The sequence below is a fragment of the Podarcis tiliguerta genome (genome assembly GCF_965153285.1).
Source record: "Podarcis tiliguerta genome assembly, chromosome: 18".
Classification (NCBI taxonomy): domain Eukaryota; kingdom Metazoa; phylum Chordata; class Lepidosauria; order Squamata; family Lacertidae; genus Podarcis; species Podarcis tiliguerta.
The window spans coordinates 6,636,237-6,659,397 of NC_139551.1; the positions used below are offsets into that span (position 1 = coordinate 6,636,237).

Consider the following 23,161-nt stretch of genomic DNA (forward strand, 5'->3'; position numbering starts at 1 on the left):
TTAATAGGTTATTGTATTTTAGTGTTTTGTTGGAAGCCGCCCACAGTGGCTGGGGAAACCCAGCCAGATTGGCGGGGTATAGATAATAAATTATTATTATTATTATTATTATTATTATTATTATTGACAGTGACGTTTTTAGGTGCATCCAATATGTGTGTGCATTGAGCCGAACCCAGAAGTATCCCCAAAATATCACAACAACATCCCAAAAAGGGGCAGGGCAGAGGCAGTATGGGGGGGACACAAGGGGATGTTTGCAGGATTTTCTCATGGTGTTTCAAATATCTTCTTCTTCTTTGGCGATCCCTCGTAGCCGAGTAAGATTGTCTTCCATAAACACGGTTTAAACAGCGAGTCCGTAAGTGACTGTGGAGGCCAATTCTGGATCCACACATCCTTCCACAGTGGGGACATTGGTTTCTGGGCGGGAGTTGATCCCGGTGAGGGTTTGCCAAGCGTGCCTTCCTCTTAGCACGTTCCTCCCTTTGGTCCTGAGTTCGAGTGTCTTCAAAGCCCATGACAAAGGCTGTTCTCCAATTGGAGCGCTCCAGGCCAGTGTTTCCCAATTGTTGGTGTTTATACCACATTTTTAAGATTTGCCTTGAGAGAGTCTTTAAACCTCTTTTGTGACCACCAGCATTACGCTTCCCATTTTTAAGTTCGGAATAGAGGAATTGCTTTGGAATATGATCATCAGGCATCCACACAACATGACCAGTCCAACAAAGTTGATGTCGAAGAATCATTGCTTCAACAAGGGTGATCTTTGCTTCTTCCAGTACACTGACATCTGTTCGCCTGTCTTCCCAAGTGATGTGTAAAATTTTTTGAGACACCGTTGACGGAATCTTTCGAGGAGTTGGAGATGGTGTTTATAAGTGGTCCATGTTTCACAAGCATACAGTAATCTGGGTAGCACAATAGCTATGTAAACAAGCATTACAGTGGTACCTCGGGTTAAGTACTTAATTCGTTTGGGAGGTCCGTACTTAACCAGAAACTATTCTTAACCTGAAGCACCACTTTAGCTCATGGGGTCTCCTGCTGCCGCCGCGCCGCCGGAGCGCGATTTCTGTTCTCATCCTGAAGCAAAGTTCTTAACGCGAGGTACTATTTCTGGGTTAGTGGAGTCTGCAACCTGAAGCGCCTGTAACCTGAACCGTATATAACCTCAGGTACCACTGCACTTGGTGGGGAGAATTGCATTGCAACGTTCAGATAAATGCACGCATTGTTTCAGAAAATGCAAATCTGGTGGGATCTCTTTTAAACATGAGCCAAATTGAACTTCTACCTAGACTACAACTTCCATGAGGGACGGTGCGCCCTAGCATTCACCTAAGACACCCTGTGCCGCCGCTCTGAAGGGTAAGCAAGTTTGGATGCCAGAACCAACTACGTACCAGAGCCCCGCGGCTTCCCGCGCGCAACCCGAAAGGCGCATCGCCGCCACTTGTGAGTGACAGGTCTCCCGGCCTCAGCGGCGCATCCAGGCGCTCTGTTTACAAACGGCAGAGTCGCGCTTCATTACCCCACCAACCCCATCTGCGCAGCCCAGACTTTAAAAGTCCCATTAAAAACGCAAATAGATAAAAATTATATACCCAGAACGGGATTTATGATGTGCAAGGCTCCGGGGTGAGGTGCGGAAGGAGGGAAGAAGGCAGCGCACTGAGGAGAAATCTATGCACATGTCTGGAGGTGATTTAGCGCATTATTGGGGTGGGGGTGCAGATACCACCCCAAAGCATCTAAAACAGCTATGCATGTTGAGCATTCAAGAGCCAGCCCACCCAATGGAAACTACAACTAATCCAGAATGCGGCAGCTAGACTGGTGACTGGGAGCGGCCGCCGAGACCATATAGCACCGGTCTTGAAAGACCTACATTGGCTCCCAGTACGTTTCTGAGCACAAGTCAAAGTGTTGGTGTTGACCTTGAAAGCCCTAAACGGCCTCGGCCCACTAGACCTGAAGGAGCGTCTCCACCCCCATCGTTCTGCCCGGACACTGAGGTCCAGCTCTGAGGGCCTTCTGGCGGTTCCCTCTGTGCGAAAAGCGAGGTTACAGGGAACTAGGCAGAGGGCCTTCTCGGTGGTGGCGCCTGCCCTGTGGAATGCCCTCCTGTCAGATGTCAACGAAATAAACAACTACCTGACTCAACTGGTATACAGCTGGTATTCAGCCCATGTCGTTAATGTAGATTTTGACGAATGTCATTAAAAATAGCTGCTCTTCTTCTTCTAATTCTTTGAGATTTTGCATCTTTGGGCAATCTACTGCTGTCTGAACCTGACACATCTGACTCCTGAGTCGCTCTGAATAGGCCTTGCCCGAATCTGATGCACAGCCCTATTCATTGCTTTAGTTTTGGCCACTGTGAGCGTCGCAAGGTGAATATAGCAAAGGTTTCAGCAGAAGCCGGAACGCAGTGCGAGGGAAACAGCGCGGTTTGCGGTGAGCGCAGGGCAGGGCAGGGCAGAAACCGCGGCTTCGCTATATACCTCGCGACAAGGCTCTAGACCTCATTCTGGGAAGGCCGCGCAACTCTGAAATTAGGCACGGCAGCAGTCTGCGGAGCACGTCGAAATCTACCAGGCAGAGTGCCTTAACCCGGCCTCGCCATTCTTAATTTATCCTGCTTTTTCTGCTGTGCTCTTCCTGTGGATTTCAGGTTGCTATGGAGATACAGCAGTCCGCAAGCTAGGCAACTCTGCACCCCCTTTGTATTATGTCTCTGCTTCCACCCCCCTTTGGCTCCTCCAACAAATATTCGATGCTACTCTTAAAGGCACAGGAGCCTCACATTGCGGGGTCACTGAGGAGAGAGTGCATTGGAACATGCGCAGAGTGCCTTTCCCTTCTCATGGACGGGCCAGCAAATAGGGACATTCTGGGATCAGACAGGAAGCTGGGATGGCTTTCGTAATTCCGGGACTGTCCCTGGAAAATTGGGATGCTAGGAGGGTATTATTCCACCATAAGGTAAAGGTGCAACGACTCTGGGGTTGCGGCGCTCATATCGCTTTATTGGCCAAGGGAGCCGGCGTACAGCTTCCGGGTCATGTGGCCAGCAGGACTAAGCCGCTTCTGGCGAACCACAGCAGCACACGGAAACACCATTTACCTTCCCGCCGGAGCGGTACCTATTTATCTACTTGCACTTTGAGGTGCTTTCGAACTGCTAGGTTGGCAGGAGCAGGGACCGAGCAACGGGGGCTCACCCCGTCGTCACGGGGATTCGAACCGCCGACCTTCTGATCGGCAAGTCCTAGGCTCTGTGGTTTAACCCTCAGCGCCACCCGCGTCCACCACAGGCAATTTATATTGCAACTCTCAGTTTTCAGAAGGGAATAAGTCCCAGTGTGAATAAGAGAAGGGAATAAGAGCCAGTGTGGTGTAGTGGTTAAGAGCAGTGGACTCGTAATCTGGTGAACCGGGTTCGCTTCCCCGCTCCTCCACCTGCAGCTGCTGGGTGACCTTGGGCCAGTCACACTTCTCTGAAGTCTCTCAGCCCCACTCACCTCACAGAGTGTTTGTTGTGGGGGAGGAAGGGAAAGGAGAATGCTAGCTGCTTTGAGACTCCTTCGGATAGTGATAAAGCGGGATATCAAATCTAAACTCTTCTTCTTCTTCCCTCCTGCCTTCACCGAATAACCAAGGTCCCCATTTCTAAATCATGCACTGAGCTTCAGAATCCTATAGGGATGCCAGGGACATCTTAACATGCCAATATGGCTGGGTTTACCTGTCTCCTATGTACAAAGTCCTGTTGAACGTCAACATTCGTTGGATCCGGAGGCGCTCTGCGCCGCCATCTTGGCTGGAAAACCGGCCCATCCCGTTGCCCACGAAGACCGGGTAATGCTTCACATCTGGGGGAAAGTGAGAGAAGGTTTATTTACGTTTATGTGTTAGCGCATTCAAAGATCGCTCTTCCAGTGGAAACCGGGTCCACAGCCACACCATGCAGCCGAAGCACATTCGGTGCATGTGGCTTCCCTCAAAGGATTCTGGGAGCTGTAGCGTGTACCCTCACAGAGCTGTAGTAGTCACCAACATTAACATATGACAGTTCCCAGGATTCCTTGGTGGAAGTCATGTGCTTTAAATGTACAGTGGTACCCCGCAAGACGAATGCCTCGGAAGACGAAAAACTCGCTAGACGAAAGGGTTTTTCGTTTTCTGAGGTGCTTCGCAAGACGGATTTTCCTAAGGGCTTGCTTCGCTAGACGAAACGGCCCTGCCTCTCGTGTCATGGTGACGGTCACTGCATGCACGCATGCTCGCTTCCCCGCTCCTCCGGCTCCCTCCCACCTTCCGGCTGACGGCCAACCTTCCAGCTGCCTCGCGCCGCTGCCCACCCCCTCGCGCACTCCTCTGCAAGAGCCGTTGCTGCCAGCAGCCAGCGTTGCAGCCAGAGTCACGCTCCTGAGCCCTGCCGCCCTCCAGCAGCCGCGTCACGCGGTGGCCACAACGCGCGGGTGAGTCTGAGGTACCGGCTGCGGCAGCTGTCCTGCTTCTCCCCGCCCCTCCCCGCCGTTGTCAGTGTTTAAATGCAGTGGTGCTTCGCAAGACGAAAAAACTCGCACAACGAAAAAACTCGCGGAACGAATTAATTTCGTCTTGCGAGGCGCCACTGTATGGTGCAGATACCTCCTAGTAATGTGTACAGATACCAGAGACCAGGGTCAGTAGATAAATAATAATAATAATAATAACAACAAATTTTTATTTATACCACGCCCTTCCTGGTTCAAAAACTGGGCTCAGGGTGGCTAACAACAAATTTAAAGCACTTAATTATAAAAGTAGCATAAAAACATGAATAACAATAAAATTCAAAAATCAATTAGATAATCCCCAGGGCTAGCTGGCTGCATTGGTCCTACTTGGGCCAGCGTGGAGGCCAGGGGAGAATTAGCTGTGGGGTCTCAGAGCGGGTGATCTTCATATAAGGAGAGGGAAGAGAAGGGAAATAAAAGATCAGGCTGAATTCAAATTAAAGGCCAGGCGGAATAGCTCTGTTTTACAGGGCCAACGGAAGGAGGTTAAATCCTGAAGGGCCCTAGTCTCATGGAACACAGCATTCCACCAGATCGGAGCCACCACTGAGAAGGCCCTGGCCCTGGTGGAGGATAGTCTGACTTCCTTAGGGCCCGGGTCCTCTAAACTATGGTTATTCATGGACCTTAAGGTCCTCTGCGGGGCAGAGCAGGAGAGGCCAGGCATAGGCCAACTCGGCCCTCCATATGTTTTGGAACTACAAGACCCATCATCCCTGACCACTGGTCCTGCTAGCTAAGGATGATGGGAGTTGTAGTCCCAAAACATCTGGAGGGCCGAGTTGGCTGGAACAGACCCATTGGAATTAACAGACCTCTGAGAAGGACTCACATTGAATGAAACCCACTGTTCACCTAATAAAAACAAAAGCTGTCGGAATAATTTAAAAAAGTGCCTTTCAGATCAGGCACCTTCACCGACACAAAGGAGGCCCCATCTCTCATCCATGATACAAATAGAATAGAATGGAATGGGACATTGGAGATGGAAGGCACATCTCAAACTCATCTAGTCCAACCCCCTAGAATGCAAGGAATGTCAGTTCAAGCATACATGACAGACGGACCGCATGTGGAGTGCTGTGTGCAGTCCTGACCTCAAAAAAGGACATCAAAGATTGAAAAGCGTTCAGAAAAGGGCCACCACAGGGTTGGAGCAACTCCTCCAGGGAGGAAGGGTGCAGAATTTGGGGGTTTTTCATTCAGTGGAAAGGTGAGTAAGTTTACAAAATTATGCCGGGCATGTAGAAAGCGGAAAGGGAAAAGAATTTCTTCCTCTCTCGTAACACTATACTGTCTGGCCAGAGTGGTGCATGCCGTGGTTATCTCCCGCTTGGACCACTGCCATGCGCTCTCCGTGGGGCTACCTCTGAAGGCGACTTGGAAACTACAATTAATCCAGAATTTGGCAGCTAGACTGGGGACTGGGAGCGGCCACCGGGACCACATAACACCGCTCCTGAAAGACCTACATTGGCTCCCAGGACGTCTCTGAGCACAAGTCAAAGCGTTGGTGCTGAGCTTTAAAGCCTAAACGACCTCGGCCCAGGATAGCTGAAGGAGCATCTCCACCCCCATCGTCCTGCCCGGACTCTGAGGTCCAGCGCTGAGGGCCTTCTGGCGGTTCCCTCACTGCGAGAAGTGAGGTTACAGGGAACCAGGCAGAGGGCCTTCTCGGTAGTGGCACCCGCCCTGTGGAACACCCTCCCACCAGATGTCAAGGAAATAAACAACTGTCTGACTTTTAGAAGACATCTGAAGGCAGCCTTGTTTAGGGAAGTTTTTAATCTTTTATCGTCTTTTTAATATTCTGTTGGGAGCTGCTCAGAGTGACTGGGGAGGCCTGGCCAGATGGGAGGTGTTTAGGTGAGAAATAAAACTGCACACAATGTCTGGGGAGCAAGACAGTCCCTTTAGCTTCGACTGCTGACCATTATGGGATGGCAGCTGGACTTCCGTGACTTCTCTGATGGGCCACACGGATTCCTCAACCCTTGGCGAGAATGAAAAATAATTTTTTGGGGGGTGGCAGAGGGAATTAGGCTAGTCCCCCCCCCCTTTTTAAGAAACGCCGGCCCAGCTCCATCCTCCTCCGGCCACATCCTGGAGGTCTTTAAGCAGAGGCTTGACAACCATATGTCAGGAGTGCTCTGATGGTGTTTCCTGCTTGGCAGGGGGTTGGAATCGATGGCCCTTGTGGTCTCTTCCAACTCTTCTATGATTCTATGATTCTATGACCTTTCACTAATTTTCTACTAGGATAGCATGTTCTGATTTACGGTGAAAGTCCTTTGGTTCAGTTCTGGGCACCACAGTTCAGGAAGGACACTGACAAACTGGAACGTGCCCAGAGGAGGGCAACCAAAATGGTCAAAGGCCTGGAAATGATGCCTTATGAGGAACGGCTAAGGGAGCTGGGCATGTTTAGCCTGGAGAAGAGGAGGTTAAGGGGTGATATGATAGCCATGTTCAAATATATAAAAGGATGTCACAGAGGAGGGAGAAAGGTTGTTTTCTGCTGCTCCAGAGAAGCGGACACGGAGCAATGGATCCAGACTACAAGAAAGAAGATTCCACCTAAACATTAGGAAGAACTTCCTGACAGTAAGAGCTGTTTGACAGTGGAATTTGCTGCCAAGGAGTGTGGTGGAGTCTCCTTCTTTGGAGGTCTTTAAGCAGAGGCTTGACAACCATATGCCAGGAGTGCTCTGATGGTGTTTCCTGCTTGGCAGGGGGTTGGACTCGATGGCCCTTGTGGTCTCTTCCAACTCTATGATTCTATGATTCTATCCTGTCCCAGCCCCACTTACAGTCATCAAGGGCCACACTGATGGGACCGGGCTCTTCGGGGAAGAGTGCGTGAGTTTCCCCCTTCAGCAGGAAAAGTAGGACGAGCGGCAGACAGGCGGGCCTCATCGTCTCCTCTCGGAGTACGCCTCACACCTGCAAGGGTTCAAGATGACAGAATAACGTTAAGCTGTTAGCCATGTGCATTGTGGTCCGTGTCAATAACAACCTGTAGCGCACTGAGCCCCGATAAAACTCAAGGGAGACGGGGATGGGCACAACCAGAGGGCCGGAAGGAAGGAGGGAGAAAGTAGCTCACAGGCAGGAAAGTGGGTGCATTGTTCTCTCATCCTCCAAAATCCCCCCCCCCCCGCACCTCTGGATCTTGCACAAATGCTCCCCAAACCAGCTCAGGTAAAGGTAAAGGGACCCCTGACCATTAGGTCCAGTCATGACCGACTCTGGGGTTGCGGTGCTCGTCTCGTTTTAGTGGTCGAGGGAGCCGGCGTCCAGCTTCCGGGTCATGTGGCCAGCATGACTAAGCCGCATTCTGGCGAACCAGAGCAGCGCACGGGAACACCGTTTACCTTCCCACCAGAGTGGTACCTATTTATCTACTTGCACTTTGACGTTCTTTCGAACTGCTAGGTTGGCAGGAGCAGGGACCGAGCAACGGGAGCTCACCCCATTGCGGGGATTCGAACCGCCGACCTTCTGATCGGCAAGTCCTAGGCTCTGTGGTTTAACCCACAGCGCCACCCGCGCCCAAGGTACGGCAGTAGTTTCTTTCAAAAATGAACTTCCCAAGCAAGGCATCTCACCCAAATTAATCTGGTTTTGCTTTGAGAGCTTCCTCCCTCCTCCCAAATGTCTCCGCTAGAAACGAAAGGAAAAGGAAGCCCCAGGGGAAGTTCTGAATAGTTTGGTTTCAAGCCGCAGCACCTGTTTTGTAGAATGACAAGGTGTGATGGGGCCGAGGGTGATTAGCTCGCCTGTGAAAAAGAGGATTAGGGAGAACATTTGCACATCGGTTTCCGACAGACAGATGCACACGCGCCAGTTGTTGAGAGCCAACCGGTTGGTCAGCTGTCTGTGTCTTAAGACAAGAAGCTCTTTTGATTCCCTCCCCCTGATCTCGCACTGACCAGATAATCCCAAACGACAGGACCTCCCTCCCCCCGCCCACATTGCCAGTTTCGTGTTTCAGCCCCACAAAACTGATGCGCCCATGTGCCAAGGGAGGCCAGTTACTCCCCACAAGTAAAGCATTTTTTAGAATCAAAGAATAAAGGTAAAGGTACCCCTGCCCGTACGGGCCAGTCTTGCCAGACTCTAGGGTTGTGCGCCCATCTCACTCTATAGGCCAGGAGCCAGCGCTGTCCGAAGACACTTCTGGGTCACGTGGCCAGTGTGACAAGCTGCATCTGGCGAGCCAGCGCAGCACACGGAAACGCCGTTTACCTTCCCGCTAGTAAGCGGTCCCTATTTATCTACTTGCACCCGAGAGTGCTTTCGAACTGCTAGGTTGGCAGGCGCTGGGACCGAACGACGGGAGCGCACCCCGCCGCAGGGATTCGAACCGCCGACCTGACGATCGGCAAGTCCTAGGCGCTGAGGTTTTACCCACAGCGCCACCCGCGTCCTAGGCGCTGAGGTTTTACAAACCCGCCACCCGCAGGAATCATAGCTCAATTTAATTGGCAGAAATGACCGGCAGAATCCGAAACCAGGGAAAAGAGTTGGTGGAAGAAGATTGGAAGAAATTTAAAGACTATTTACAGAAACACTATAAAATTAATGAATGTTAGAATTATGTTGGATTGAGATTAAAGGGTTATTAGTAATAATGGGATGAAGGAATACGGAAAAATGGAAGGTTAATAGACGAAAAACTAAAGGTATAATATATAAAGGACTAAGCCGCTTCTGGCGAACCAGAGCAGTGCACGGAAACGCCATTTACCTTCCCGCCGGAATGGTACATATTTATCTACTTGCACTTTGATGTGCTTTCGAACTGCTAGGTTGGCAGGAGCAGGGACCGAGCAACGGGAGCTCACCCCGTCATTGCGGGGATTCGAACCGCCAACCTTCTGATCGGCAAGCCCTAGGCTCTGTGGACTAACCCACAGCGCCACCCGCGTCCCCCTATATATATAATATAATATGATAAAATTATATCCGCGTTTGACTGTTTCTTTCCCTATGTTTTTAGCTGGTTCTTGTTTCGATCTGTAAGCTGCCTTGAATGCCTGTCAGGTGAAAAGTTGGGGTTTAAATAAATATCATCATCATCATCATCATCATCATCACAGAAGGGTCACTTTGCCCCTTTGCCCCTGAAGTTTGCTCAGCTTTTACAGCGGAAGAGGGCTTAAGTAGGAGACCCTGCCTGTCAAATTATTAGCCACGAGAGGTCCTCTTTCAGACTGATTTTGGAAAACAGAACTGTTCAGACAGGTGATGGCAACATGGGTTTTGTTTTCCGCCCCCCACAGACGCACCGCTGATGTCTTTACCAATGTTGTTCTCGTTGAGTTGTGTATCTATGCCGCACAACACCTTGTAATATTTGCCGAGGAAGAGTGGTTTATAAATATTTTAATGAACACGGCACATTCTAAGGCGGTGCACCAGATTCAGTCGAAGCCCGAATCCAGTCTGCTTTGGGCAGAAATGGACTTCAGCTGAGCTGGGCTGAGATACTACTCTCAAGCAGCCCAGGGTGTGCCGTCCAGACAACGGTCAGAATGCTGGGCTGGACACATTGTGAAGCTGAGGCTCCAGTACTTTGGCCACCTCATGAGAAGAGAAGACTCCCTGGAAAAGACCCTGATGTTGGGAAAGATGGAGGGCGCAAGGAGAAGGGGACAGAGGACGAGATGGTGGGACAGTGTTCTCGAAGCTACCAGCATGAGTTTGACCAAACTGCGGGAGGCAGTGGAAGACAGGAGTGCCTGGCGTGCTCTGGTCCAGGCGGTCCAGCTTTAACTATACAGACCTTTGTTGCCAAGGTGATATCTCTGCTTTTTAGGATGCTGTCTAGCCAATGAAGCGGGGCATTCTGGGATCAAATCAGAAACTGGGACGGCTTTGCTAAATCAGGGATGCCCCTGGAAAATAGGGATGCTTGGAAGGTCTCCAGTGGTGAAGAAGACCCCAGCAGGATTGCACTCTGTGCTCCTAAGCTGGCGAGTGGAGGGTTCAATCCTGCTGGCTGCGGTATGGTTTGGGAAGAAGGGAGGAAGTTAATGGACGTGCCCTTAATAGGTAAGGTAAAGGGACCCCTGACCATTAGGTCCAGTCGTGGCCGACTCTGGGGTTGCGGCGCTCATCTCGCTTTACTGGCCGAGGGAGCCGGCGTACAGCTTCCGGGTCATGTGGCCGGGATGACTAAGCTGCTTCTGGCGAACCAGAGCAGCGCATGAAAACGCCGTTTACCTTCCCGCCGGAGTAGTACCTATTTATCTACTTGCACTTTGATGTGCTTTTGAACTGCTAGGTTGGCAGGAGCAGGGACCCGAGCAACGGGAGCTCACCCCGTTGCAGGGATTTGAACCGCCGACCTTCTGATCGGCAAGTCCTAGGCTCTGTGGTTTAACCCACAGCGCCACCCGCGTCCCAACCCTTAATAGGTATATGTGCATATATTGGAGCCCTGTGAGCTGCGCTTTTCACCAAAGTGGTCCATTCTGAAACATTCTCTCTCTCTCTCTCTCTCTCTCTCTCTCTCTCTCTCACACACACACACACAAAAGCGCAATAGTCCTTCACACACCCCTTCTGAGCAGAGGTGTTTTGAATCCTCATTCTCACCTTCAAGCTGGCAGGTGATAATGGCATGAGTGTTTATGCACCAAACATGTGAGAATGTGAGAAAGATGAGGATGGTGTGTGTGAGAGAGAGAGAATGAGCATGAGACAGTGCAAATATTTTATTTTGTTTTGTTTTGTTTTATTTTATTTTATTTTATTTTATTTTATTTTATTTTATTTTATTTTATTTTATTTTATTTTATTTTATTTTATTTTATTTTATTTTATTTTATTTTATTTTATTTTATTTTATTTTATTTTATTTTATTTTATTTTATTTTATTTTATTTTATTTTATTTTATTTTATTTTATTTTATTTTATTTTATTTTATTTTATTTTATTTTATTTTATTTTATTTTATTTTATTTTATTTTATTTTATTTTATTTTATTTTATTTTATTTTATTTTATTTTATTTTATTTTATTTTATTTTATTTTATTTTATTTTATTTTATTTTATTTTATTTTATTTTATTTTATTTTATTTTATTTTATTTTATTTTATTTTATTTTATTGCAAGACCAAATATATATATATATGAATAGACCTTAGCACTCTTTTAAGCCCCGGCCTTTCAGTTGGGTGGCGATGGGGAGGCACTTAATATTTTATCAAAACTTTTCCAAGCACATCCGTGACACCACACACACACACACACACACACACACACACACATTCATCAAGTCTCCTGATGAATTAAAAATCAAGTCTCTTGATGAATTAAAAAAGAAAAAAAGCATTAATTTTGAACTTCGCTGTGTGCAGAAGCGACGTTCACCCCATGGATTCAAAACACTCATGCCACTTTTACCAACCATGGTTTCCCTCCCAAAGAATCCTGGGATTTATAGTTTGCCAAGGACTACAATTCCCAGCACCCTCAGCAAACTACAACCCCTAGGGTAATGTAAAAGCCGTACAAGATTGTTTTAAAAAGTCGGGTTGGGGTGTGACCCTTAGTTTGCAGGTTTCAGGAAGAAGAGGAATTGAGAATCATAGGAGGCAAACCTTGTATTTTGTAAAAAACAACAACGGCGGAGCCATTCATATGCAACATTTAATCCCCCCCCCACACCCATCTTTCCTGAATGCATGGAAACATGGGCAGCCATGTAAATGACACCCAAGGCATTTCATCTGCATGTTAATTGCCCAGAGATCGTTGTCTTGATCCTCCTTGCTTTGCCAACTTTAACCAGACAACAGAGCTTATTTGTTTCCAACTCCCCATGGTTATGCAGATCCGGCCCAATTCAGAATCAGGCAATTGTAGGGTGTTTCCCCCCACCCTTAAACTATCATGCACTTTGGGACTATTATCTGTTGTTGTTGTTTAGTCATTCGGTCGAGTCCGACTCTGCCAAAAAGCAAAGTCCTGATTTTCACTTTTTGAAAAATGGCAACTCTATCCTTGGGAGTAAAAGGTAAAGGTAAAGGGACCCCTGACCATTAGGCCCAGTCGTGACCAACTCTGGGGTTGTGGCGCTCATCTCGCTTTACGGGCCGAGGGAGCCGGCGTACAGTTTCCGGATCATGTGGCCAGCATGACTAAGCCGCTTCTGGCGAACCAGAGCAGCGCACGGAACCGCCATTTACCTTCCCGCCGGAGCGGTACCTATTTATCTACTTGCACTTTGACGTGCTTTCAAACTGCTAGGTTGGCAGGAGCAGGGACCGAGCAATGGGAGCTTACTCCATCATGGGGAATCGAACCGCTGACCTACTGATCGGCAAGTTCTAGGCTCTGTGGTTTAACCCACACTGCCAACCGCATCCCATAATATACTCCTATAGAGACTCCTTATACTGCGTTTAAAACCAGAATTGCATTTGGGTAGAAACTGTTTCTCAGGCGGCTAGTCCTAGTCTTTATAACCCTGTACCTTCTTCTGGGTACTTCCGGGTTTGGTAGTCTGCAACCCGAAAAAACTCAACCTGAAGCTTCTGTAACCCAAGGTATGACTGTATAGAGTCCTTAAGTGGGTTCCCTATGGGTAGGAGGAAATAACAGAGGCCGACCAGAGTATTTTGAGAAGCAGTGGTGTAGCATGGGTTGTCTGCACCCGGGGCAAGGCAAGTAATTTGCGTCCCCCCCCCCCCGCTGCACTGTCCCTCCCCCAGATAGTCCCTCGCTCTCTCTCCGCACCGCACGCCTGGCACCCTGCCCTCCACAGTGGGCGGCGACCCAGCGGCTCGGATCGGATTCGCACAGCCAGCACTGCAGTGAGAGAGAGTGAGTGAGCCAGGTAGGGGCAGAGAGCTGCGAGTGCGAGTGCGCCCCCCCCGATGTTGCGCCCGGTGCGGCTGGCCCCCCTGCACCCCCCACGCTACGCCACTGCGCAAGCCCTTATATAGACTTTTATATAGACTTTGATGTGCTTTCGAACTGCTAGGTTGGCAGGAGCAGGAACCGAGCAACGGGAGCTCACCCCGTCATGGGGATCCGAACCGCTGACCTTCTGATCGGCAAGTTCTAGGCTCTGTGGTTTAACCCACAGCGCCACCGGCGTCCCTCATCCTTGGAAGTAGCAGGCTGTTAAAGGCACCCACCCACCCTGTTTTCTGGTAACAGCACCCAGTCTGAAGGCTGCACTCCTTGCATTTTTGGCAACCCCCCAAACCCTGGCTTTGCTTGGAGTAAGAATCCCAAGGTGTGGCTTCTAGATTTATAACCCTTGGCAATGACAGCTTGACCAGTAGAGGAAAACATCCAGTCAGCTGCAGCAGTGACCTTTCTGGGACGTGGAACGGAAGAACACTCTTCGCCTACACAGGCCATCAGTGTGCAATCCCCAAATCACTGGTGGCGCATGCTCAACACATCTGGAAATGAATGGTTGGGTTGAGCACCTGTTGATGCTTGCTGGCTCAACACCCAGTGGTCTCCTTTCAAGGTGACTTCTAAGTCCAGGGTGCCTGTCAGTCACATGGATATAACAATAATAAATAATAATAATAATAATAATATTAATAGCAAAGACATCACCTTGCCAACAAAGGTCCATAAAGACCATAAAGAGTCGGACAAACCTAGAAAGCATCTTAAAAAGCAGAGACATCACCTTGCCAACAAAGGTCCGTATAGTTCAAGCTATGGTTTTCCCAGTAGTGATGTATGGAAGTGAGAGCTGGACCATCAAGAAGGCTGATCACCGAAGAATGGATGCTTTTGAATTCTGGTGCTGGAGGAGACTCTTGAGAGTCCCATGGACTGCAAGAAGATCAAATCTCTCCATTCTGAAGGAAATCAGCCCTGAGTGCTCACTGGAAGGACAGATCCTGAAGCTGAGGCTCCAAGACTTTGGCCACCTCATGAGAAGAGAAGACTCCCCGGAAAAGACCCTGATGTTGGGAAAGATGGAGGGCACAAGGAGAAGGGGACGAAAGAGGACGAGATGGTGGGACAGTGTTCTCGAAGCTACGAACATGAGTTTGACCAAACTGCGGGAGGCAGTGGAAGACAGGAGTGCCTGGCGTGCTCTGGTCCAGGGAGTCACGAAGAGGCAGACACGACTAAACAACTAAACAACAACAACAACAACAACAACAGGTATCTAAAGCTATTTGCACATAACAAAATATATATTTTATCAAAGTAATTGTTGAACTGAAATACATGTTCTGAGAACATATTTGGAGCTTATATTTGGTGCTTTTATTTTTGCTATTTATTTATGTTTTTTGTTTTGAGGCTTTTCCAGTTAATTTGTTTTTGTGACTATGTGGATCCCAGTTCAGCTACTGATTGATTGATTGTGTGACTGCGGAAATGGATAAAAGCCCCTCATCCAAACAATGACAATCATCAGTGCAGGTAAGAAAATTTTTTAATTATAATTTTTATCATCTACAATACTGTTCTTGTTTTTTAATGGTACAGTGCATTGATTATTGCTTTCATTTTATGAATCAATGGTCACGTTAGACAGTAAAATTCATGTTAAATTGCTGTTTTAGGGGTTGCTTTTTAAAGCCTGGAGCGGATTAATCTGTTTTGCATTACTTTCTATGGGAAAGCACGCCTTGGTTTTGGAACGCTTTGGTTTTGGAACAGATTTCTGGAACGGATTAAGTTTGAGAACCAAGGTACCACTGTATATAGAAAGGAGCAAACCAGTGATATTTTAGGGAGCAGGCTAGCAGGCGGGGCCCATGACTTACATCATAGGAGCCTACACAACACAAAACTGTTTCTGTATGTAGGTTTTATGTTATTTGTTTTTTATCTGATATTTTGGAAATGTACATCCAGTGTTTTTTTCCTCCTTTAATTTTTTTGGGGGGGCCCCAAGAGAGTGGGGCCCTAAGCTATAGCTTGTTTAGCTTATATGTATGGGGGCCACCCAGAGCTACAGACCACCCCTTGTATGTCAATTCCTAGCGGGGTCCGTGGGGCGTTCGAAACATCTGGCTTTTGGGAGATACCCGCAGCTCCTTCCCATTTGACGGAGGAGGAAATGAGGAACAGGAGTGAAAACAACAGACTTCAAAACAAACAAGCCCACAAAGATGATGAGTCACAAATGTCTATGGGGAAAGCCAAAGGGGATCAGCCAGAATTCAGTTTCCCACAAATGACCTCGCTTGATCCCATCTTGCTGCAGGCCAAATTCAAGTGGATCACATCAGTGTTTGAAGCCTTCCTTCAAAAAAACAAACAAACCAGAAAGTTGGTAGAAGTGTTTGTTTATGCCACCAGAGGTGACAGAAAACTAGGCACAAAAATGGGCGGAAATCCCAACAAAGGAGAAATGGGAACTCAAGCTATTTGGAGTACAGTATTCAGAAAGGGGAGGGAATTGGGTGGTGCTGTGGGTTAAACCACGGAGCCTAGGGCTTGCCGATCAGAAGGTCGGCGGTTCGAATCCCCGCAATGACGGGGTGAGCTCCCGTCGCTTGGTCCCTGCTCCTGCCAACCTAGCAGTTCGAAAGCACGTCAAAGTGCAAGTAGATAAATAGGTACCGCTCCGGCGGAAAGGTAGACGCCGTTTCCGTGCGCTGCTCTGGTTCGCCAGAAGCGGCTTAGTCCTGCTGGCCACATGACCTGGAAGCTGTACGCTGGCTCCCTTGGCCAATAAAGCGAGATGAGCGCCGCAACCCCAGAGTCAGCCAAGACTGGACCTAATGGTCAGGGGTCCCTTTACCTTAACCTTTTATTCGGAAAGGGCAAAACTCACTGCTAAAAGAAGCAATCAGAAAAACGGGGTAGATGTGAAAGAACGGAGACCGTTTTTGGTCTATTTAAAAATGCAATACAACCAAATAAAACTTCAAAGAAGTTTTGACCTACGAGTAACGGCAAGTAAATAGAAAATACTGCAATATGGGATTTAGGTAAATAGATATGTTCAAGGAGTTTGGCAGGCAGTAGGTAGGCTTGCCATATGTCCTCTTTTCCCAGGACATGTCCTCTTTTCCCGGGGTAAAATTTCTGTCCTGGTGGATTTTTAAAATTTTCCAAAATGTCTCTGGCTATGCAGAGACACAACCTTGCCAACAAAGGTCCGTATAGTTACAGCTATAGTTTTCCCAGTAGTGATGTATGGAAGTGAGAGCTGGACCATAAAGAAGGCCGATCGCCGAAGAATGGATGCTTTTGAATTCTGGTGCTGGAGGAGACTCTTGAGAGTCCCATGGACTGCAAGAAGATCAAACCTCTCCATTCTGAAGGAAATCAGCCCTGAGTGCTCACATGGACTGCAAGAAGATCAAACCTTGCAGAAAGAACAAATCGTAACCCTCCAAATAATCTTGGCGGCTTAGAAAAGTCCCCAGCAAATGTTCCCAGCCAGCTACGCCTTCTGCAGGGATACTCCATTCCATTACACAGAATTCCGCCTCCATTGGGCATGCTCAGTCTCTCCCCCTTTATGGATCCCCCCTCCCCCAGAGATTTGGACCGTGGCCAACATCCCCCCCCCCGCCCACCGTGGACTCTAGCAGGGACTCATACAGAGAGGCAGCGGGGTAGCCTCCCCTGCAAAATCGATGTTTTGAGGCTCCATTTTTATTTTTTAAAGCAGTTTCTTCTCCCAGCGCACCAGAGGTTCTGCGTCCCTGTCAGGGAACTGCCATCGGAGCTGGAGGCGGAGGGGAGGCTCCAGAAGGATGGCGGAGAGGGTCCCAGTAGGGAGAGAGGTAGCTTATCTGCTGGGGAAGGAAATCAGCGTAACACCAGTGGAGAAGGGGGGCAGATGGGGGAATCGGAGAGGTGGCTCCAGGACTCCTCGCCGGAGACCAGCGGAGAGAGTACGGGTACTCCGCTGCCCACACCCTCTTTGCGCAGAAGACTTCCGCGCAGGGAGAGTAGGAGAAGACTGGGCGTCAAACAGCTTTTATGCTGGAAAAGGTTCAAGAAACGCCCACTGACGGATGCTGCCAGCGACTGAGGCAGCCACAGAACTTGAGGCTGTCCAGACAGAAAGGGTTCAACCAGGTAACCTAGCCAGGAGTGGCGGCAGCTTACGCACGAGCAACCCCTAGAACCATTACAGTCCCAGACCGCAGTTTGCACATCACTAGGTTCAAGGCTGCCAAATTTCCCGTCAAGCTCTGTTTCGGGGGTTTGTTGTTGTTTTTTAACCTAAAAAGAAAAAAGAGCCTGTCTGGACAACATAATTGTGGGAACGTGAGACCCTGATAAGGATCTTTCAAGCTGGGGCAGAATGTGAGGGGGAGACAAAAGGAGGGAATCCACAGGGAGGTTTGGAAAAAAGGACAGAGAAGGGCTGTCTGTCTGTTGTACTCCTACTTAGGAAGAAAGTTCACAGTCTCTCTCTCTCTCTCTCTCTCTCTCTCTCTCTCTCTCTCCTCTGCCTCCCAAAAGGTGACAATGAACATTAAGACATTTATCACACGAGGATGAGAACATTGCTATTTCAAGCCACCCAATTAAAAACAAGAGGGAAGTGAATCACCCAAAGTCTGCGAGAACTTTGTTGTTTCTTCACTCCCCCCCCCCTCAATTCCACACGCCATCAAAGGGGAGAGAAGCAGCAGTGGCGTAGCGTGGGGGGTGCAGGGGGGGCCGGCCGCACCGGGTGCAACATCTGGGGGTTAGGGTTAGGAGGCGCAAATCCACGGGTTAGGGGGCGCAAATTACTTGCCTTGCCCCGGGTGCTGACAACCCACGCTACGCCACTGAGAAGCAGGGGGAACAATTTTAGAGGCACTTCCGAATTTGGACCCCAGACAGAGAGACGTCTGCTTGCTTGCGTGTTTAAAAAAAAAAACAGCTCCGTCGGTTAGAGCACGGCTGTTGCAGGTTCGATTCGCTCTCTGTATAGGGGTTGGACTAGATGACTCTAGGGGTCCCTGCCAACCCGATGATTCTAGCAGCAACATGCGCTCCTTCTTCCCAAGGGAGAAAGAAAGCCTGCTATAAGGTGACTGGCAGGTCATGTTCACAAAATACCGTATTTTTCGCTCTATAAGACGCACCAGACCACAAGACGCACCTAGTTTTTGGAGAAGGAAAACAAGGAAAAAAATGTTCTGAATCTCAGAAGCCAGAACTGCAAGAGGGATCGCTGCGCAGTGAAAGCAGCAATCCCTCTTGCTGTTCTGGCTTCTGGGATAGCTGCGCAGCCTGCATTCGCTCCATAAGACACACACACATTTCCCCTTACTTTTTAGGAGGGGAAAAGTGAGTCTTATAGAGCAAAAAATACGGTACATTCGAAGCACATGGCTTTCCCCAATAATCATAGGAAGACAAGACAGGCCTGCCAAATCAGTCCAGCACCCTGTTCTCACAGTGGCCAAATACCCCATAGAACCCAGGGACTCATACAGAGGTCTTGCAGGCAGCCTCCTCTGTTCAATGTGAATGAGTGCCGCCAGGGCCGGATTTAGGTTTGATGAGGCCCTGAGCTACTGAAGGTAATGGGGCCCTTTCTATGTCCAGCTGTCCTTTGTCAACAACCAATAGTTTCTGGTTTTTTGTGTGTGTTGAATATATGGCGCTGTGGGTTAAACCACAGAGCCTAGGGCTTGCCGATCAGAAGGTCGGCGGTTCGAATCCCCGCAATGACGGGGTGAGCTCCCGTTGCTCGGTCCCTGCTCCTGCCAACCTAGCAGTTCGAAAGCACATCAAAGTGCAAGTAGATAAATAGGTACCACTCCGGCAGGAAGGTAAACGGCGTTTCCGTGCGCTGCTCTGGTTCGCCAGAAGTGGCTTAGTCCTGCTGGCCACATGACCCGGAAGCTGTACGGCTGCTCCCTCGGCCAATAAAGCGAGATGAGTGCTGCATCCCCAGAGTCGGCCACGACTGGACCTAATGGTCAGGGGTCCCTTTACCCTTACCTAATATGCTATATGGTCATTTATGGACCTAATAGGTATCTAAAGCCATTTGCATATCACAAAATATGTATTTTATCAAAGTAATTGATATAGAAATGAGCAAACCAGTGATATTTTAGGGAGCAGGCTAGCAGGTGGGGCCCACGACTTACATCATAGGAGCCTACACAATACAAAACACTGTTGCTGTATGCAGGCTTTATTATATTAGTTTTTTTATCTTATATTTTGGAAATGTATATCCAGGGTTTTTCCCCTCTTTAATTTTTTGGGGACCCCCAAGAGAGTGGGGCCCTGTTGGGAGTTCCATTCCACCTTTAGTTGCCGACCTGGGATTGTTACGTGTCACAAGTCTGTTTACATTCCAGCACAGTTTGCTGGCGTAAGCGGAACTTCCGCTATATTGCTTTTGTTTTGACTCTCTCTCTGAGAAGACGTCAAGGAGAGACAACATGTTTCTTTGTCTTGATTTACGTTTAATAAATCCATAGTTCATCGTATGTATCCACAGCCTCAGCCTCTTCTGTTTGTGCGGGTTACACTGCTACGTATAGTGTGCTCAAGTTAGTTAGCCTGAGTCACTGATTTATGTCGGAGCCAGAGGTTGAGGGATCTTCTAAGCTATAGCTTTGTTTAGCTTATATGTAAATCCAGCACTAGGGATGCGGGTGGTGCTGTGGGTTAAACCACAGAGCCCAGGACTTGCCGATCAGAAGGTCGGCGGTTCGAATCCCCGCGACTGGGTGAGCTCCCGTTGCTCGGTCCCTGCTCCTGCCCACCTAGCAGTTTGAAAGCACGTCAAAGTGCAAGTAGATAAATAGGTACCACTCCGGCGGGAAGGTAAACGGCGTTTCCATGTGCTGCTCTGGTTCACCAGAAGCAGCTTAGTCCTGCTGGCCACATGACCCGGAAGCTGTACGCCGGCTCCCTCGGCCAATAAGCGAGATGAGCGCCGCAACCCCAGAGTCGGCCATGACTGGACCTTTATATCCAGCACTGATAAGGAACACAAGGCAGGCCTGCTGAATCAGTCCAGCACCCTGTTCTCACAGTGGCCAAATACCCCATAAAACCTAGGGACTCATACAGAGGTCTTGCAGGCAGCCTCCTCTGTTCAATGCACATAACCCCAGAAGAAGAAGAAGAAGAGTTTGGATTTGATATCCCTCCTTTCACTCCCTTTAAGGAGTCTCAAAGCGGCTAACATTCTCCTTTCCCTTCCTCCCCCACAACAAACACTCTGTGAGCAGTGGCGTAGCGTGGGGGGTGCAGGGGGGGGCGGCCGCACCGGGCGCAACATCTGGGGGGGGGGTGCTTGCACTCGCAGCTCTCTGCCCCTACCTGGCTCACTCACTCTCTCTCACTGCAGTGCTGGCTGTGCGAATCCGATCCGAGCCGCCGGGTCGCCGCCCACTGTGGAGGGGAGGGTGCCAGGCGTGCGGTGCGGTGCAGAGAGAGAGCGAGGGACTATCTGGGGGAGGGACAGTGCAGCGGGGGGGGGCGCAAATTACTTGCCTTGCCCCGGGTGCTGACAACCCACGCTACGCCACTGTCTGTGAGTGGGGCTGAGAGACTTCAAAGAAGTGTGACTGGCCCAAGGTCACCCAGCAGCTGCATGTGGAGGAGCGGGGAAGCGAACCCGGTTCCCCAGATTACGAGACTACCGCTCTTAACCACTACACCACACTGGCTCCATGCGAATGAGTGCCAGTTCTCTGTCTACCTCACCCTGGCCTCTCATGGTCTCAGACAGAGATAGCCCACGCACACACACAGAGGCCACATCTGTTTCCCCAGGGAGGTCAGAGAGAGTATCTGCGGCTTTAAGCATCCATAGGCAGGGCCCTCGCATTGCAAGCCACCGGGCTCCATGAGCCTTTCTTTAATTAAATGTATTTCTCAAACTCCATTAGCATGGCCCAGCCAGCACACAGCTTGGCGGATTACTGGCGTAACTTGTTGGGGGAGAGGAGAGACGAGGGAGAATTATCGGTCGCTTTTACGCACGGGGTGGATACATGAACAGACAGCCGTGCTGTCCAGGTTCCCTGGGGTTCTGAGTCATTAAGGTTCTCTGGCAGAGAAAGGGGGAAGAGGGGAGGAGAGGGAGGGAGGGAGAAAGGTGGGCGGAAGGCAGGAGAGGAGAGAGAGATGTTCCTTTTAAGCAGACTGCTTCAAAGAACTTGTCCTCGGGTCTCTTCCCTTCTCACCAGTCAACACAGAGCCATAGGCATGTATTTACCGTGTTTTTCGCCCTATAGGACGCACATTTTCCCCTCCAAAAATGAAGGGGAAATGTGTGTGCGTCCTATGGGGCGAATGCAGGCTTTCGCTGAAGCCTGGAGAGCGAGAGGGGCCGGTTCAGGGAGCCCTGCGCAACACTCAGGAGACCGGCTCCGAGGGTTGCGCAGAGCTGCCTGCAGTCCCGGGCTCAGCGCAGCTCTGCGCGGCCATCGGGAGCGGGGTGCGAAGTCCGGCCCGGCTCCCGATGGCTGCGCAGAGCCGCCTGCAATCCCGGGCACAGCGCACTTCTCCCCATCGCCAGCCCCACAAGCTCGGGGGACAGCGGGGAGGCGGAGCGCGCCTTCCCGCTGTTCCCCGACCTGGTTCTTCCAGCCCCGCACCTGGGGGGAAAATAATTTTTTCCCCTTTATTTCCCCCCCAAAAAACTAGGTGCGTCCTATGGGCCGGTGCGTCCTATAGGGCGAAAAATACGGTACCTCTCGTCTATGTCAAAGACAGCTTTAGATTCTCTCTGAGTGTACTATGGTGGTTAAAAAGAATAACAGAATCATAGAATTGTAGAGACCCACCTAGTCCAACCCCCTGCAATGAAGGAATCGTTGGCAGGAGGTGGGACTTGAACCCAGAACCCTGAGATCAAGAGCCTCAGGCTTAATCCACTGAGCTATTGATAGTGAACTACAGTGGTACCCCGCAAGACGAATGCCTCGGAAGACGAAAAACTCGCAAGACGAAAGGGTTTTTCGTTTTCTGAGGTGCTTCGCAAGACGGATTTCCCTAAGGGCTTGCTTCGCTAGACGAAACGGCCCTGCCTCTCGTGTCATGGCGGCGGTCACTGCACGCACGCTCGCTCGCTTCCCCGCTCCTCCGGCTCCCTCCCACCTTCCGGCTGACGGTTAGTGCCTCGCGCCGCTGCCCACCCCCCTCGCGCGCTCCCCTCAGAGAGCCGTTGCCGCCAGCGCCTCTCTCTCCCTGGAGTCGCGCTCCTGAGCCCCGCCGCCCTCCAGCAGCCGCGTCGCGCGGTGTCCACAAGGCGCGGGTGAGTCTGAGGTACCGGCTGCGGCAGCTGTCCTGCTTCTCCCCGCCCCTCCCCGCCGTTGTCAGTGTTTAAATGCAGTGGTGCTTCGCAAGACGAAAAAACTCGCTCAACGAAAGAACTCGCGGAACGAATTAATTTCGTCTTGCGAGGCACCACTGTACATATTAAATCCACACCCAAGCAAGCCCACATATCCCCCCCCCCCGGGTGGGGTAACTGGTTCTACAGGTATTTACCATTTTGTTCCTTAAATCATAGATCCTGCAAGTTGGAAGGGACCCCTGAGGGAAATCTAGACCAACCCTTTGCAATGCAGAGATCTCTGCTGAAAAATCCCTGAGAGCTTCTGTTGAAAAACCTTCCAAGGTTTTTCGTTCCACTGCCAAGCTGCTCTTACC

At 49.8% G+C, this 23,161-nt stretch overlaps 1 protein-coding gene and 1 long non-coding RNA gene across 2 annotated transcripts in view; one reads left to right on the top strand and one right to left on the bottom strand.

Annotated features, from left to right (window-relative positions):
- Positions 1-23,161, top strand: part of LOC310668647 — a 273,140-nt gene that overhangs the window by 49,360 nt on the left and 200,619 nt on the right. The window lies entirely within an intron of this gene.
- The window catches only part of SEMA6B (semaphorin 6B), a 173,210-nt gene that overhangs the window by 46,958 nt on the left and 103,091 nt on the right, over positions 1-23,161 (bottom strand). The window contains exons 2-3 of the mRNA XM_083421459.1: positions 7,379-7,511; positions 3,752-3,878 (exon numbers count right to left, since the gene is read on the bottom strand). Of these exons, the coding sequence (XP_083277585.1) occupies positions 3,752-3,878; positions 7,379-7,484 (233 nt within the window). The 5' untranslated portion in view covers positions 7,485-7,511. The remainder of the gene's footprint in view (positions 1-3,751; positions 3,879-7,378; positions 7,512-23,161) is intronic.